The sequence below is a fragment of the Myripristis murdjan genome, chromosome 15 (genome assembly GCF_902150065.1).
Source record: "Myripristis murdjan chromosome 15, fMyrMur1.1, whole genome shotgun sequence".
In the NCBI taxonomy this organism is placed as follows: Eukaryota; Metazoa; Chordata; class Actinopteri; order Holocentriformes; family Holocentridae; genus Myripristis; species Myripristis murdjan.
Window position 1 is genome coordinate 32,787,218 of NC_043994.1, and position 18,591 is coordinate 32,805,808.

General features: G+C 48.2%; 1 protein-coding gene across 2 annotated transcripts; it reads left to right on the forward strand.

Moving 5' to 3' along the window:
• Positions 1-286: 286 nt before the first annotated feature.
• Positions 287-17,070, forward strand: lrrc73 (leucine rich repeat containing 73). Of its 2 annotated transcripts, XM_030071288.1 has the most exons (8): positions 287-333; positions 2,502-2,780; positions 3,923-4,239; positions 4,640-4,800; positions 9,760-9,882; positions 10,219-10,319; positions 14,384-14,609; positions 16,680-17,070. In XM_030071288.1, exons 3-8 carry the CDS (start codon positions 3,968-3,970, stop codon positions 16,748-16,750), a joined length of 954 nt encoding a protein of 317 aa, XP_029927148.1. In that variant the 5' UTR covers positions 287-333; positions 2,502-2,780; positions 3,923-3,967; the 3' UTR covers positions 16,751-17,070. The 2 variants fall into 2 exon arrangements, with proteins under 2 accessions (XP_029927148.1, XP_029927147.1); XM_030071287.1 differs by lacking the exon at positions 287-333 and having other exon boundaries at positions 2,490-2,780.
• The last annotated feature ends 1,521 nt before the right edge of the window (positions 17,071-18,591 follow it).

Sequence of the window (18,591 nt, forward strand, 5' to 3'; positions counted from 1 at the left end):
GAGAGAGAGAGAGAGAGAGAGAGAGAGAGAGAGAGAGAGAGAGAGAGACAGGCAGGTGGGACCTGTCTCCGGTACAGACCCGTCTGTGTCCGCTCTGCTCCCCGGGCTCCGGCGCTCTCACCTGCGGCAGGTAGCTCTTCAGCCCGGACTCTTCCCGCTGTTTGCTGTTAGCTGTTAGCTGCTAGCGTCAAGCGGCAGCAGGACTTCCGCTATACGTCACGACCGACAACAGGAACAGGAAATAGAAACAACGAAGTCAAAAAAAGTTAGAATTTTTTTTTTTATGAATTTAAAGAATATCTGGAAAGCGTTAAAGTCATAAACGCTGAAAAGGTGAGAGGTGATGACGTAGCGGGTGCAGCGTGACGCGCCTCGCGCTGTGAACAGTCAGGTGACCCTGCGGGCACACCTGGCCGCTCGAGCTCCACCAGAAACACGAAGGACAGGCGCTCACTGGGATTACTGGGATTACCGGGACTAAAGAAAATTGCCAGAATAGTAGAAAAAAAAATCCAGAGATTTTCTTAATTGCCAGAAAATTAACACAAAAAGAAAGAAAGAAACGAGCGACATTAATTATAATAGTATTAATAATGCTAATGATAATAAGAGAATATACAATTATGATAACAGCCTAATATAAATATTGTAAGATTTCGTACTTTCTGCTGCTTTCCACTCCTCCTGTAACAGCTGTCATGGTTATGTTTTATTTGTCTACATGTGTAATAATATAGAATATAGAATATATTATATATCACTAGATTTTTTTGTTTTCATTTTAGCATTTGCCTTACTTTGAAAATCTCATCACGTTTTTAGTAGCTTTTTTATTTTGAAGGTCGTGACCGGAAGTGTATTTAGTGTTGTGTGATTGACGGGACGGACGCGGCAGCGCGCGGGAGAAACGGCACAACAGGAAGTCACACACCATTAATCTGTAGTTACTAAGCAACAGCGATCAATAGACATATCGATAATCCCGATAATTAATCCTCAACAGTGAAAACACGTGACGACACGCAGGATTAAACACGGGGTTTAGCGCAGCTGATTTCCGGTGACGTAGCCACAGCAAAGATCGTTTACTGAGAAGATGACTCACTCCGCATAGAAAAAGGTTTTTATCTACATGTTTTATAATTGTAACTGATCGATTATTTTAATCATTAATCTCGTCTTGTCTATATGTGCATGTAGTTTTTGAGTTTTCTATGAAGCATTTTCTATTTCTATTCCTCTCTCTCTCTCTCTCTCTCTCTCTCTCTCTCTCTCTCTCTCTCTCAACAAACAGCTGACCTCCATCAGTTGTTCTGCTCAACATGAGGTCCAGCCGGGTGCTGCTCAGGCTGGTGGAGGAGGTCTGTGCTTCCCTGCCAGAAGCCCTCAGAGCATTTGCTGAAGATCATACTCTAGCTGACCAATGGGATGATGAATATGAGTATGTCTTCCCTTCCCTGGCTGTCTCTCCTGCTGTGGGACAGTGGCAGGATGAGGAGGACATCCTGCTGTGTCTTAAGACCCCAGAGTTGGGAGAATTTGAGACTTTGGGGGGAAAAGCAGCCTATCACATCAGTGTGAAGGTGTCAAACTTACGCTCTCTGGCAGGGGTGAAGGCGTCGAGGTGGACAGAGTTTTTTGGCAGGGGATCGTCCCCGAGGGGCTGTTGGCGGTCCCTGTACAAACCCCCCGCTGAAAAACGGACGGGTGACCTTCAGTGGAGGATTGTACATAGGGCCATGACTACAAACAGGTATCTGGTGCACCTTGATCCTGGGACAGCGGCCGGCTGTCCTTTCTGCTCACACACAGAAACAGTCCAACATCTGTTCCTCCAATGTTCCCGACTGGCCAGACTGTTTAGCCGGCTGCAGTCGTGGTTTCAGGGTCTGGGAGAAACTTTTCCTTCTTGTGTCTTCATGTACGGCCCACACTATTCTGCAAAGAAAGAATCTGTGCACGTATTAATGAACTTTATTTCAGGACTGGCTAAATTAGCCATGTGGAAAACGAGAGGGAACCGGTGCGGGGTGAGGGGTCGCAGGATGCGGTGCTGATGCTGAGCGGGCTGCTGGCGGCTCGGCTCAGCGTGGAGTTTGAGTTCTACAGGCACCAACAGGACTGCAGTGTTTGTGGACATGTGGGGTGTGCAGGACGTCCTGTGCTCAGTCACAGAGAACCCTCTGCCTCTGAACTTTAAAGAGACTTCCTGTCCTGGTTTTTGGTTTTGGTTTTTGTATGAATTTGCTTTGTGACTGTTGATAACAGCAAAAATTGTGCAATCAGAATCAACTAGAAACAAAGGGTTGTGTTAAATTTAAAAAAAAAAAAAAAAAAAGAAAAGAAAAAATCTCTCTCTCTCTCTCTCTCTCTCTCTCTCTCTCTCTCTCTCTCTCTCTCTCTCTCTCTCTCTCTCTGCCAGCAGGTCTGTGCAGTTTGTGATTTCTGGAATCAGCTGCGGAGTGATACCTCTTCGTTTTCCCGGTCCTCTCTGTCCATAGTAACGGACACCTGCAACACACCGGGACGAGCAACAACCGACCGTCCCGTCAGGAGGTCGCCGACCGACGGCCCGTCCTGCCCGGAACGGCTGCGCGGCCCTGAACGCACCTGTCAGCCGATCAATCAATACCCGGATCGATTGAAGTGACGATACGGACGGCTGCTGTGGATCGATACCGGCGCGTGGCCTGCTGTGTGATCAGATGCACCGTAGCAGCGGATGATGTCAGCGCGTGAAACTCCGGACCTTCCTCACGAGCTGATCAATAACTTATCAGGTGAATTGATTACCTGATCAGGTCTATCGAATGCACGCGCTCATGATCGATCATGTGGCTCAGCTAACCGGTCCCAGTTAAGACCAGCAGGACTCACTCCTGCTGATCGATACTTTTTCACATTGATTGATTATCAGTCTTCAGTGCTGATTGACGTGTGAGTTCTGACCTTCAGATGTCCAGATCGATCATGGACCTGATCATGTCCTGATCAGCGGGCCGGGCCGGGACAGACCCGCTCCTGCTGATCAATAACTTATCAGCTTCATTTATTGATTGATAGATGGCAGGGACAGATCGAACTTGAATGGTGGAGTTTATTGATCCCGTTTCATTTTGACCTGAGCTGATCAGTTTAGTTGTGAAAGTCTGAGGGGGGAGATGACGTCACAGCGGCCGCTAACAGGATTCAGCAAAGATAAATAAATAAATAAATAAATAAATAAATAGAAGAGGAATCAGCTGCATAACCACTTTGATTTCATGTTAATTAAATTAGGTTACATTAAATAATATTTTCAATTCCATTTTATCATTTTTTTCAAAAAATGATACAAACAATAAATACAATGTAACCTCCCAAACACAACAACAACAACAACAACAACAACAACAATAACAACAACAACAACAACAACTGAGGAACTGAGGAAAAAATAAAGATAAGCGGGAACAAGCAAATGTAACCAAGTCTGTATGTACACTCACACAGTTTTTCACAAGTATTACACACAAACACACACACACACACACACACACACACACACACGTGTATATCTACACACATACCCACATACATACATATTGTACAAATAACAAGTTAGTATAGTCATAACAGTATAACTCATAATACTGACCCAACAGAAACAAGTGGAGGAGCTTTGGTGGCTCACAAACATCAGATTAAAGTCAGAACGTGATTTTTTATTTTTGTGAGGCCGTAATCCTCGGACATAACAACGTGACGTTTGAAAGCACCGGAAAAATTAGGAAAAATATTTTCCTCATGAAAAAATGCTCTGCACAAAAACACAGTCGATGATAGACGCCTGTCGGTTGTTTGCAGTGCAGATGTAAACAGAACCACGAGTGACAGTCTGGTTCTGGTTCTGGTTCTGGTTCTGGTTCCGCTCCCGCTCCAGGTCCCGTGTAGACCCGTGCTCGCCGTGCGGCCCGTCCCGCTCAGGATGCTGCCGGCGTCCATCCAGATCAGCGGCGAGCTGCTGTCGGCGGCCGAGGTGCAGGACATCTGCGAGAGCCTGAAGGAGGACAGCGTGCGGCTGCTGTCGGTGCGCGGCTGCCAGCTCTCCGACAGAGACTTCGGCCGCGTGTGTCGCGGCGTCGCCGAGTCACGCTCGCTCGCTCAGCTCAACCTCAACCTGGGCGTGGTCTCCAGCATCAGCCGCACCCGCCACCTGGCCGACGCCCTGAAGACCAACCGCTCCCTGCAGACCCTGTTGTGAGTAGACCACCACAGACCACCATACACCTCTGCAGACCACCACCAGTCCATGGTGGTCTGTAGACTACTGTAGACCGCTGTGGGCTTCTGTAGAGACTAGTTTGAACCAGGACGCGACAGGTGTGCAGTGCTGGAGCTCCGCCCCACAGCCCTCAGGAACACCCTCTGGGGTCAGGAGGTCCTGGTTCCTCCTGGTTCCTCCTGGTTCCTCCTGGTTCCTCCTGGTTCCTCACAGGGTTCCTGTGCTGTGGAGGACGGCTGTTTGTAAATGTAAATAAGAGCTCTGAAGCTGTCTGAGTTACACAGTGGATCATGTGGATTTTGCACAAAACGTTGGAGTTATCCTTTAACAGGTTTGACATGCTGACAGTTATCCCCCCCCCCCCCCCCCCCCCAGTCTGCACGGCAGTCCTCTGCTGGACGCCGGCCTGGTGGCGTTGAACACGGCCCTGTCCACCCACCCAGCGCTGGTCTGTCTGGATCTGGGCGACTGCATGCTGGGCGACGAGGCGCTGGGTCTGATCTGCGGGATGCTCCCCCCCGACGGAGCCAAGTCAGGTGAGGAACACCTGTTACCTGTGTGTTACCTGCAGAGACTCATTCTGTCAGCGGTCTGTCCTGCTGAGGTTAAAGTTTCCTGGCCGTCTGAATAATGAATACTTCATGAACCTGAGCTCAGATGTCAGGACAGTTTCTCTGCCTTTATGAGACAGGTGACACCATGACGTTTACACAGCAGGTGAGTCAGCTGGACTGTTATATAAACTTTAAAGGTGTGGAAAGAGGAAGCAGAAAAGCTCGTCGAATAACTTGACCGCTGACTAGTCAGTCAACTACCTGCCTGTTTGTCCCGTTTCTAAAAACCAAACCTGCTGACTGACCTGCTGTTAGTCAGTTTGATCAGTCACTGGTTGTAGTGACGGCTTAGATATTATGAACGGATGAAAATGTTCAATTCTTAGAAGCCTAGAAGGAACATGAGTCCAGAGTTCCTCTTGTTTCAGTTTGTGCAGATCCTGCAACACGATGCTTCCACTGTGATCAATACATCCACCCGGTGTGAGAGCAGAGTGTGTGTGGTGTGAGAGCAGAGTGTGTGTGGTGTGTGAGTGATGTGTGTGGTGTGAGAGCAGAGTGTGTGTGGTGTGAGAGCAGAGTGTGTGTGGTGTGAGAGCAGAGTGTGTGTGGTGTGTGAGTGATGTGTGTGTGCTGCAGAGATCCACTCCACAGCTGTAAAAATAGACGTGTCTTCTATTTATATGTCTTTATGCGAGGTGTGCCGGCCTGTCACACAGAAGTGGGTCACAGCGTGTCTGTGTTTCTGAAATGGAACAACCAGGATACAGGAAGTGACTCTGACTCCAGTCGCTCAGCAGCTTCACCCCTCACACGGCCCGCTGGCGTCTGCACGCGCTCCGCAACCCGGCTCCAAAAACTGAAGACCCCCTGAAGACCCCCTGAAGACCCCCTGCTGCACAGTCCTCAGCGCCCAGCGGCTTGTCCTGTCCAGGTGCACCTGAGCTGGAGGTGCAGCCAGGACAAGGAGACATTTCACAGCTCCTCCGCCCCACAGACGGTCCACAGACGGTCCACAGACGGTCCACAGACGGTCCACACACGGTCCACAGACGGTCCACACACGGTCCACAGACGGTCCACAGGCGGTCCACAGACGGTCCACAGACGGTCCACAGACGGTCCACAGACGGCACCTGTCCGATGCAGCCGAGGCGAACGTGAGGTGTGAAAAAGACAAAGGAAGGCTCCGTTTACCGTTTTAGTTTTTATTGTCATTTTATTTTGAGATTTGTGGAATTCAGCTGGAAACTGTTCTCCACCTCATCGGCAGTGAAACAGACAGGTAGAATATCCCCACATGGGACTATCACGTTTCCTCCTGACTCACCTGTTGATGTTTGGTCCACCCCCACTCACCTGGCAGCACCTGTCCCACTCACCTGGCAGCCCCTGTCCCACTCACCTGGCAGCACCTGTCCCACTCACCTGGCAGCACCTGTCCCACTCACCTGGCAGCACCTGTCCCACTCACCTGGCAGCACCTGCCCCACTCACCTGGCAAGGTGAGGGGTCACAGGTGTCCTGGGACATTCAGATCCCTCTCTCTCAACGTCCTGTTCTGGTTTAGTTTAATTTAGTTTACTTTTCTCTAACTGTTTATTTAATGAATTATTTTTGGAGATGTTCATGTTTTTCTGCCGTAGTTTCAGTTTTCATGTTAGCAGTTTTTTCTCAGCCGGTTTCTTGCTGCTTAAAAACAGAGAAAGAAAGAAAAGACCCTCTGCAGCCGTCAGAGCAGACCTCGCCTCGTCCCTCTATGCTGCTGGTTGCTACGGTAACCTTTGGTAACCTGGGGTGGATAATGGTTGTTGGTTGTCATGGTAACTGTTGTGGTAAACAGTGAGCGAGTTTCCCTCCCATCGAGAAAACCAGTGGAGTTCAGCTGGATTACATCATCATCATCACCATCATCATCATCATCATCATCATCATCATCATCATCATCATCATCATCATCATCATCATCAGGAGACATAATAAGTGATTGACAGCCGTCCTCTGGGACCTGGCAGGATGAGGGAGTGTTTTTTTTTTTTTTTTTTACTTTATGGCAGGGGCTGAAAGTTCATCGTTCCAGATCACTGTTTCCTTCAAGTACATTGCAATTTTTATTTTTTTTTTCTATAGATTAAATGAATGAGTAAACACATAAACAAACAAAAAAACAAATAACTCAACTTGGCAACAACAACAAAATTAGTAATAATAAGAAAAAATACATGAATTAAAATGACAAAAAATGGTAAAAATAGAAAGAGGAGAGAACATGAGAGAGAACGGGGGGTCTGTCTTTACAGTAGATGGATTTATTTATTTTTTTTGCCATCTCATGCAGCTCAGTGGTTCATTGGTTCCAGAGTCATTTTCTGGTCTGAGACGTTTTTTCAACTCAGGAACCTTCAAACCGGCGTCGCCAGCCTCCGCCAGGCGCCGAGGACACCCGGCGAGACTGGAACAGCAACGACACGCAGAGCAGGAACCGAGCGGCTGAACGCTGAAGTGTCTCTGTCCGCTCCGTCTGCGGGACGGCAGGAGTGGACAGTAATGTTGAAACACCCAGAGGACGTCCTGAGCTGCTGTTATTTTGGGATCAAATAACCGGATTAATCAGCCTGGGCCTCGACGCCTCGCCAGCACAAAACACTCAAGTATTTTGGAACACTTCACTCACTTTCCATGCAGAGGGACCAGGAGCTGATTTCCTGCCGCCTCCCTCTGGGACTCGGACGTTATGTCTCAGTGGAGGGCAAAGGTCACAGGTCACAGGTCACAGGTCACGGGTCACAGGTCAGGGCAGCCTGTAGCAGGTAGAGCAAAACCTACAGAGAGAGAGAAATCTGAGCCACGTCATGAAAAAACAGCCTGCAGGTCAGTGTTGTGTCCAGCGGGGGCAGCACTGAGCTAAACAGCCTGCAGGTCAGTGTTGTGTCCAGCGGGGGCAGCACTGAGCTAAACAGCCTGCAGGTCAGTGTTGTGTCCAGCGGGGGCAGCACTGAGCTAAACAGCCTGCAGGTCAGTGTTGTGTCCAGCGGGGGCAGCACTGAGCTAAACAGCCTGCAGGTCAGTGTTGTGTCCAGCGGGGGCAGCACTGAGCTAAACAGCCTGCAGGTCAGTGTTGTGTCCAGCGGGGGCAGCACTGAGCTAAACAGAGCAGTGGACCCTAACTGCTACAACCACAGGAGAACCAATCATCTGCTTCCTAAATGTTCCACATTTCCTTCCTTCCTGCTTGTTTCCACCGACGCACGCCGCGTTACTTTCGTCAACGATTATGATGACGAAATATTTACGTCAACGACCCTTTTTTCATGACGAAGACGAGACGATGAGCTAAAAACAGCTCTTTGATGAGGGAAACAGAATGAGACCTGTGTGTGTTTTCGTCATGACGAGATGAGACGGGATGAAAATGAAAGGTGGTGTGGTGGACTTTCAGAATGCAGTATTTCCTCCAGTTGTGTGTGCAGTCTGTCTGCCAAAAGCTGAGAATATGAGCAACGCGTCCTGTGGCTTGTTTGGTTGAGAATGTGCGCCTCTGCGCCTCCAGCCTCATTTACCCTGCGGTGCAGGGGCGGACTGGCCATCTGGACCTTCTGGAGAACACCAGAACAGCCGGTGCTGCCAGCTGACTGGCGGCCGGCCGTCCGGTCTTTTTTTTTTTTTTTTCCTCCCTTTTTGCTTGTAATCTACTGCTGTTCCATGTCCAGACCGATAGGTGGCAACAATGCGCCGGTAGGCCCTTAGATGCGCAGGCTTACTCTCCTCTCAGCCGTGTCAAAGGTACTCGTGGTCGTGTGTGCCTGTGTGCAAGCTGAGATGACTAGAGAGAGAGCATGGACACCGCTCGTGTTGCTAATCCGTGATCGCGGAATTAGCCAAATAAAACGGAATCTATTTTTAACGCGGAATTTGACATAATAACTGCACCGGCACCGCACGAGCCGAAAGGCAGAGAAACTCTCCAGCTGCAGAGCACTGACGTAGATTGTGTAACAAAGTGAAGAGTTCCCACTCCGCTCTATTTTCACTGGCTAACAGCAGCACACTGGCTTAGCTTGTCTATTCAGAGGAGAGGTATTATTTTTCAATCTATGTTAACACCCCCCACCCCCCACCCCCATAACAAACATCATAATAGTCAAATGCGTCTTCTAAACTCTAGCGGCACAGACACTGAAGGTCTGTTCTCAGAAATAAAGCCACGATCGTAAAGAAAGAGTGTTTTGTTTCTTGACTGTCTTTGTGTAATGACCAGTGATTCTGCTGTTATCAGTTTTATATGTGTGTCATGTACAATCCTGATATATCATTAAGTGCTGCATGGCTGCATCTCATCTCCTACCTGTATTGGCATGATTCAGTTAGTTTAAACTTTAAAGACATACGTGCATGTAGTATATATATATATATATATATATATATATATACATACATATATATGTGTGTGTGTGTGTGTATATCGATATATACATATATATACATATATATATATATATATATGTATATGTATATGTATGTGTATATATATATATATGTGTGTGTGTGTGTGTGTATATCGATATATACATATATATACATATATATATATATATATATATATATATATATATATATATATATATATATATATATATATGACTAAAACTCAACTGAAACTAGACTAAAACTATTAAGGAGAGCAGAGACTAAAATGTGACTAATAAGCATTTTGGTCAAGAAGACCAAGACTAAAATTAAAATGGCTGTCAAAATGAACACCGACGCACAGGACGAACAGGATTATCATTTACAGAGCTGACACTCTGCTCGGCCTCTGCAGCGCCCCCTGCAGGTGGATAATCTCCTTATACACATTAGTGTCTTGCTGAAGGACACCTGGGCAGGTGTGTGTGTGTGTGTGTGTGTGTGTGTGTGATGTCTCTGCTGGCTCCTCCTCAGGCCTCAGGGAGCTGACGCTGAGCGCCAACCCAGGGATCAGCTCTAAGGGCTGGGCTCGCCTCGCCATCGCCGTGGCTCACAGCTCGCAGCTCCGCGTGCTCAACCTGGACTACAACCCGCTGGGTACGTGTGTGTGTGTGTGTGTGTGTGTGTGTGTGTGTACCAGTTACAGTTCAACCAACACAAAATATGATATTGTATTATTATATGAACTATTATTACTAGAAAATTAGCCACAAAATATTTTTTAAACACTCTAAGAAAACTACATGTGTGTGCGTTTACATGTTTCCAGGTCAGATCTGTGATGCTGGAGCAGATTTCTTTGTGTTTAAACATTTAAACTATTCTTCATTTTGCTGAGGGCCTCCAGGGCCCCCAGGGGACCCCGGCCCCCACTGTGAACCCCCCTGTGGTGCTCAGTGAGCCGGCGGTACTGAGGCTGTGGTTGTGTTGCAGGGGATCAGATTGCAGGGATGCTGGCGGTTGCCGTGGCGTCCAGCCGGACGCTGGAGGTGCTGGACCTGGAGGGAACCGGACTGACCAACCAGTCGGCTCAGGTAGAGACCGGCCGTCCAATCACATCGCTTCCACACACAAAATACAACTCAGACTTTATCTGGTCAGCACTCTTTAAAATACACTGCAAGAGCAAAGAGTACTGCAAGCCGCCCCTCAGGAGAAGTACTGCCACTCTGCTGATATCTGACTGCAGTAGAAGTGGCTTTACTGCAGTAGAAGTGGTTTTACTGCAGTAGAAGTGGTGGTTTTACTCTGTGGAGTAACAGTAGTAGTCGTGTCCACGGCACCAGCGGCAGGGTGAAGCGGTTCCGGCCTGAGCGGCGCTGAGCGGCGGGCGGAGCAGAGCTGCAGGCCGTGCCGCGCTCATCACAGTTCTTGTAAGACTCGGCGCGGCGGCGTGGAGGCCGGACAGGATAAACAGAAGCTGATTGGTTGGAAGTCGTTTCCTGCCGTGTCGAATGCTGTTCAGAGACGCGGCGGCGTGTCGTGAGCACCGCCAACGCAGCGTGGAGCGTGAAGCAGCCGTGACACAGACTGGGCATCACACCGCAGGTTAGGGTTAGCACGTCCCTGCTGCGCCCCCTAGTGGCTCAGACGCTGTCATCAGTCTGTCTGAACCAATCCGATGGGACCCTGGAGCCAGACGCACCGTGATGTAAAGACCAACGAAGAAGAAACTGCTCACAGAAAGAGTCAAGTCGGGTTAAAAAAATATTTATTATCTAAAGCCAAACTTTTAGAAACTGTTCTGAAGGCCAGTTTATTGATGTGTTTCTTGACGGATATGGGCTCAGGAGCTTAATTTGGTCCTGCATCACATGGATGGTGCAAAGGATTTTGTACCATCAATTTTTAATGAATTTTTAAATTTATCTTGAAATAAAACATTTTTTTGATTGAATTGTCAAGAGCTTTGTTCTCAAATCTACTTTGAGATGCAAAGCTGGAACAAAAACCCTCAGACCAGCAGACTGTGGGACGTCCCGCTCCAACGTCCTGCTGACGCCCTGATCACAAATCACCACTAAAAACAAACAAACAAACAAATAAACAAACAAACAAACAAAAATTAAATGAGTAATAAAACTCAAGAACTCTTCCAGAATTCTCCAGGCCTGGAAAACAAGGCAGAGCATCACTGTCTGGTGTGTGTGTGTGTGTGTGTGTGTGTGTGTGTGTGTGTGTGTGTGTGTGTGACCTCATGTTGTCACAGCTCCTATCAGGCTCATTCATTCATTCATCAATAACAAATCAATTCACCATCACATCCAGTCATTTCCAGATGGTGAATGTACTGATGGTGGCCAGCAGGGGGAGCTGCTGCTGCAAATCCTCCTGTAACACTGAGTCCACACACACACACACACACACACACACGCACACACACACGCACACACACAGGCTCAGGCTCAGGCTCATGTCCAGAGAGGTGTGTGTGTGTGTGTGTGTGTGTGTGTGTGTGTGTGTGTGTGTGTGTGTGTGTGTGTGTGTGTGTGTGTGTTCAGCCTGTTCACCTTCACCTTGTTTTCCTCAGGTTCAGCATCACTCCCCCCTCCTGCCTGCAGATCAGATTATAATCCAGGAACCAGGAGGTTCTAAACATCATGAGGAACGCATTCTGTTCTGCGTTACGTTCTGTGTTACGTTCTGCGTTGTGTTCTGCGTTGTGTTCTGCGTTACGTTCTGCGTTACGTTCTGCGTTACGTTCTACGTTGTGTTCTGCGTTACGTTCTGCGTTACGTTCTGCGTTGTGTTCTGCGTTACGTTCTGCGTTACGTTCTGCGTTGTGTTCTGCGTTACGTTCTGCGTTACGTTCTGCGTTACGTTCTACGTTACGTTCTGCGTTACGTTCTGCGTTACGTTCTGCGTTACGTTCTACGTTACGTTCTGTGTTACGTTCTGCGTTGTGTTCTGCGTTACGTTCTGTTACGTTCTGCGTTGTGTTCTGCGTTACGTTCTGCGTTACGTTCTGCGTTGTGTTCTGCGTTACATTCTGCGTTGTGTTCTGCATTGTGTTCTGCGTTGCGTTCTGCGTTACGTTCTGTGTTACGTTCTGTGTTGTGTTCTGCGTTACGTTCTGCGTTGTGTTCTGCGTTGTGTTCTGCGTTACGTTCTGTGTTACGTTCTGCGTTGTGTTCTGCGTTGCGTTCTGCGTTGTGTTCTGCGTTGTGTTCTGCGTTGCGTTCTGCGTTAATCCCGGAGCGTGACACGGGCGCTGCAGCAGGAAACAGTTCTGCTGTGTTGGAGCCGGAGCGGCGGCGTCATGGCGGCGTTCTCCTCCACAGGCGACTCCTTTGGGGTTCTTAAAGGAACATTCCAGTGTGACGGGCCGAGTCCCCTTCAGGTGCTGGAGCTGCAACAGCGGAACAAAACGTTGAAATGTTCCTTTAAGGTGCAGGGAGCCTCTTTAGAGCAGAAGGTTCCTTCAGTATCTGTGGCAAAGTTCTCCAACACATGGGTGGTTCAGGGGAGCGGCACACCTCGGTTTGATGTCTGAATGTAATCTGAAGCCCCAGCATGCAGATTAATGCAGATTAATGCAGATTAATGCAGATTAATTCAGATTAATGCAGGTTCATGAAGAGTTTGTCTTCTGCTTTCTGCTGCAACAAACCTGACATTTGGTTCAAATATTTGACGTTTGAGGCTGCAGCCGCCATCTCTCTCTCTCTCTCTCTCTCTCTCTCTCTCTCTCTCTCTCTCTCTCTCTCTCTCTCTCTCTCTCTCTCTCTCTCTCTCTCTCTCTCTCTCTCTCTCTTTCTCTCTCACACACACACACACACACACACACACACACTCACACACTAAAACATCTTGTTCCTGTTGAAGTGATCAGTTTTATGCACAAACTGAAGTCAGGTCGTGTGTTTTTACTGAAATCCTCTGAGTGGGAGCACAAATCTTCTTCTTTTGTGTAAAAGCCGCGGCTCTCAGCCTGTCGATGCTGGAAGATGGAAGCTGGCGAGTGAAGTCGGCGCCTCGCTGCTGCCGAGCGGCCGGCGCAGTAATAACCTAAATTGTCCTGTTAGCTCTGAAAGCCTCTCTGGTGTAATCTAATTCCAGTGAAAAGGTGGGATTATGGAACAGAGGCAGCGCGGCAAGCAGCCTGCTGACAGGAAGCAGCTTCACCTGCCTGTCCTGCACCTGAGCACCGTCCTGCCTGTCCTGCACCTGAGCACCGTCCTGCCGTCCGGCTGTGTGGGTCCCCGTCCCGTGCCTGTTGGGACCCGTCGAGCTGGATTCAGGCAAAAATGTAGAAATTATTTTGGGCTTCAGGTCGGGTTAGGGTCACATCAGCATTATTTTAGTGAAACTCTGGTGTGAAATAAATAAAACTGAGTTGATGTGACGGGGCTGAAGGCAACACGCCGGCTGTTCCAGCCTCACGATGGAGGACGAGCAGAGGTTTGGGCTCGGCTCGGGATCAGCTGCAGCGCTCCCGTCTCCGTTCAGGTTTGGACAAAAACATGCAGCCTGATCTGCTCTGTGGACTGCGTTGCTGTAGTCACATCACACAGATTATTATGTCATTCAGTTACAAACACAGTAGAAGTGATGAACAGGACAGACTCAGAGACAGGTGAGCTGGTCAGCTGGTCACCTCCTCGCTAACAGCACTGAGGTAACAGGACATACTCTCATTTTATACATTTGTTTTTTAATATTTAAGGAGTGGGACAGATAAACTGTATTTAGTCCACTTTTACAGAACCAACAAAATGTCAACAGGTGGAACGTAGACCCTGTTTCCACCTGGTGTCACCCTCTGTCCTGAATGATCCCTCAGGACGGATCGCAGCAGGACGTCCTGAACGCGTCCTGAGATCTGATCACCTGGGATGCATCGCATCAGAGTGACCCAGGAGGGACTGAAGCCCCGCCCACTCACCCACTCGCGATTAAACACATTCTTTAGCACGAATCCCAGAGGAGGGATCCGTCTCCTGGACGAAACATCCAAAGAGGAAACAAATCAGCTTTGTCTAATGGAGAAAAACACAAATGCTACGTAGCGAGCTAACTCCAGCTTCAAAATGATGTGTTTGAAAATGTGTTTTCAGTTTTACTGCACATAACTGGGACGTTCTGCTGTGTTCCTCAGGTGTTCCTGGACATGGTGGAGAACTACCCCACCAGCCTGCGGGTTCTGGTTCTGGCCGAGAACGCCATCAGCCCCGAGCTGCAGCAGCAGATCTGCGACCTGCTGTCCGAGGGCGAGGAGGAGGACGACAAGGAGGCCCCGCCCCTCCAGCCCGGCCCCGCCTCCAGCAGTGCCCTACTGCCAATCAGGGACAAGCATCAGCCCCCGGCCTGGCTCCCCCACAGCAGTAAGGGCTGACACCCCCGCCCCCCCAAACTGTCCCGCCGCCCCCCCCCCACCCCGTACGGTCCTGTAGTACTGCTACTACACAGTGTTGTGCTGGTACTACAGACCCAGTACTACACAACAATACTACACTCCCAGAAAGCTAACATTTAAATTCATTTTGATTAAATTATTTTTTCAATTGGTCAAATGATCATTTGGCCAATAAAATCCCAGTTTATCCAGCGTGATGTCTGCAAAACGTCTGCGATATGAAACAGAGGCCAGGAGACTGTAACCAGGTCAGAATGACTGAAAAAGCTTCATCAATTACCATAATTTGATTGATGAATTGATTAATCAACAAATTGTTACAGCGCTACTACGATACTACAGTACAGATACTGCAGTACAGACCCCTCAGTACAGACAGTACAGCAAAAATACTAGAGTACAGATACTGCAGTACAGACCCCTCAGTACAGACAGTACAGCAAAAATACTAGAGTACAGATACTGCAGTAGCATACAGGAGTCACGGTGTAGCCACACAGGGCGCGACCTGGTGAGGCAGGTCAGGTCACGGTGCAATGCATGCTGGGACAGCTCGTGAGGAGAAGGCCTCCCCAGCCACATGGTCTTGCTAAAGGTCCAAGATGTCCGCTGAAGATGAAGACTCGCTGTCTCCTGTTGGTCGGTCCGGTCCGAGCCGGCGCTCCTCAGAGGGAGGACGCGTCGTGGCGAGCTAAGCTAACAGAGCTAAGCTAACAGAGCTAAGCTAACAGAGCTAAGCTAACAGAGCACAGGCAGCACGTCTTCCTCACCCTGCCACTCAGATCACCTGCTCCTTTAGTCATTTATTTATTTGTTTGTTTGTTTGTTTGGGTGATGGTGACACTGCAGAGGGTCAGAAACAGGTCAGATCACCGGGCGTCGCCCCACCGCTACACCTGCAGGTGCAGACAGGTGCAGAGCTGCGACCCTGTGTGGCTACACCGCCCCTGCAGGTCAGGGTTCACTTCATGTCAGCAGTCTGATGAACCAGAACCAGAACCAGAACCAGAACTGAACTGAACACACTGGGCTCCAGAGCCAGCTGTGATTATAAACCAGTGGAAGTCACATGACCGTCCAGGTCTGGACCTCCGGATGGGACGCCAGCCTCGACTCCGCCCACATCTATCCCTGTCTGGCCCAGTATTATGCTGGTTTATTTATTAACTGATTATTGGTTAAATAATTAAATTATTTATTTATTTATTGATCTCATTTGAATTTCAATCAGATTTGATGAGCAGATGGACTCGTTAATTACTTCTGAACCACTTCTGATCCAGATGTGGAACCAGATCTGAAACCAGTTCTGATCCAGGTCTGAAACCAGTTCTGATCCAGATGTGGAATCAGTTCTGATCCAGATGTGGAACCAGATCTGAAATCAGTTCTGATCCAGGTCTGAAACCAGTTCTGATCCAGATGTGGTTCAGATGTCATCATTCTGGCCCCCTTTACACCTGGTGTTAACATGTGTCCACATGGTTGCTTAACACTGACATGCAGCAGCTGTGTGCAGTGGAAACTACCACACCAGTTTATATGTACTGTGTGTGTGTGTGTGTGTGTGTGTGTGTGTGTGTGTGTGTGTGTGTGTGAGGTAGCAGGGAGCAGTGGCAGTGACACAGGGGAAAATGCAGTGCGGTGGTAAAGACAGCTATAACGATTATATAATAATAATAACAATAATAATAATATATTATTAATATAATATATTAATAATAATAATAATGCGATATGTTTCGGTGCAGTGGCGTGAGCGGCGGCAGCGTCCTGACCAGCTCAGCACATCAGCAGGCGCTGCAGGTGGGCGGGGGACACGCGTGTCCATGGAAACACGGCTGGCGGTGCTCAGGCTCAGAACACATTTTAATGCAAAGTGTAAAGGGTGTCATTGATCTTTTGAAGTGATTGTTGTTTCTACATGTTTCCTTTTTTATGTATTTAAGATGAAAACAAAATGAACTGCGAATGTGAAATCAGACAGTATGTGTCAGGAACTGGTCTGTAGCTCTAAACCAGTCTCGTTCTCCCACAGCTTCCAGCCCCCAGATGGTCTTGCTGACATCAGGTCTAGGTGAGAGCTTATTGGCTGAGACTGAGATGTGAGCCCCTCCCACAAACACACCCACTTCCTGTAAATCTTCACTTTTTGGTTTGAGTTGTGCTAGTTTGACCTCAGATTGGTTTGTTTTCCTGCACTGCACTTAGCTAACGTGCAACCAATCACGTGCTCTGCATGGTGTGATGTAAGCACCTGTAAATAGACTAGAATGGTTTGAGTGGCGGCACAAAACCTTAACACACCAAGTGACTTATAGGCAATAGGCAGTTGTTTGTCCCCGTGGCTGTGCAGTGTGAATGTACGCTCTGCTGTCGCTCTGCTGTGCTGCTCTGATGTCACAATAAAACTGTTTACATCTTCTTAACCTGCAAGACTCCGCCCCCTTTAATCACCTGCTCACACACCACTCAGCAATACATTAGATTAGACTATCTGAGATTAGATATGTATTAGATTAGATTAGATTAGATTAGATTAGATTAGATTAGATTAGGCTAAATTGGATTAGAATAGAATAGACTAGAGTAAATTAGACTAGATTAGATCAGATCAGGTTAGATTAGGTTAGGCTAGATTGGATTAGAATAGACTAGAGTAGATTAGACTAGATTAGATCAGGTTGCATTAGATTAAGCTAGATTGGATTAGACTAGAGTAGATCATATTATATATGACTAGACTAGGTCAGATTAGATTAGATTAGATGTATTTGTCTGACAAATCAAATCAGATGTGTGTGTATGTTGCTGGTGGACGATGGGTTTTTGTTTATGTTTGTTTTGTTTTGAAGCTGCTGCCCGGTGTAATCTGTGACTCAGCTGTTTTTAAGCTGACACTCCTCAGGCCTTCTGATGTTTCACTCTTGACGTTCCAGAGGTGAAGCAGGTGTTCAGAAACGTCCCGGGCAGGTAAGAGACACACGTCAGGGCCTGAGCTCCAGAAACATCAGGAGACACCTGAGCTCAGGTGCAGGAAGCAGATCTGCAGCACATTTAGTTTCATTAGTCGCTGCAAAAGCAATGGAGATGCCAGCAGGTGGAGCCGAAGAGCAGCTGAAGGCAAAGCGATGCTGTGATGCATGAGACCAGTGGCAAGGCAGCTAGACAGCTACCTGTCCAGGTGAGCTGACCTGATACTTAAAGTACTGTGAAGTCAGGGAGGGAGATGATGATGATGGTTCACAGTGAAAAGCACCAGTCAGGAACCAAAACCACCACAACGTCAGAAAACATCTGGAGTGGATCTGCACCACACAGAGCAGATGTGTTGAAGCGGTGAGGGCCACATCAGACTGCTTCCAGCTGCTTCACCGCCAGAACAGCTGGTTTGAGTAACTTTACTGAAACTTGCACGGTGACGTCAGCAGCAGCTGCTGGGTCTCATGGCATCACAGCAACAACAAATTCAAATCATCTGCTGCAGATAAAGTTATTTCAAAATGATCAGAACAGGCTGACGTTAATCTGAGCTGATCAGCTGTGAGTTAATCCTGATTATCTGTGTTGTTGTTGAAGAATCTTGTGTCAAAGCCTCCAGCAACATCTGAGACTCAACATTTAGTTCTTAGAGGTCAGATCAGCTGCTGCTGCTGGACATTTGCTGTTCCAGTGTGAAGCTGCACAGGAGAGGAGAACCTGAGCAGAGCCTGAGGAGAAGCTGAGGAGAACCTGAAGGAGAACCTGAAGGAGAACCTGAGGAGAAGCTGAGGGAGAGAAGCTGCACTCCCCTCAGCATTATGAACCTCCCTGCTTTACTTTATAGGCCTTCAGCAAGAACAACACATGCACTGCCACAGTTTCCACTGGAAGCAGCACACACACACACACACACACACACTCTCTCACACACAAGCTGAGCAGCTACAGGAATATTACAGCAATATCAC

What these genes read in the sequence shown, in the direction of transcription:
- lrrc73 (XM_030071288.1), top strand. Translation starts at nt 3,968, where the DNA reads ATGCTGCCGGCGTCCATCCAGATCAGCGGCGAGCTGCTGTCGGCGGCC. An exon ending in CGCTCCCTGCAGACCCTGTT is followed by an intron (nt 4,240 to 4,639) that starts GTGAGTAGACCA and finishes CCCCCCCCCCAG; the next exon opens with TCTGCACGGCAGTCCTCTGC. An exon ending in GGCCTGGCTCCCCCACAGCA is followed by an intron (nt 14,610 to 16,679) that starts GTAAGGGCTGAC and finishes GTTCTCCCACAG; the next exon opens with CTTCCAGCCCCCAGATGGTC.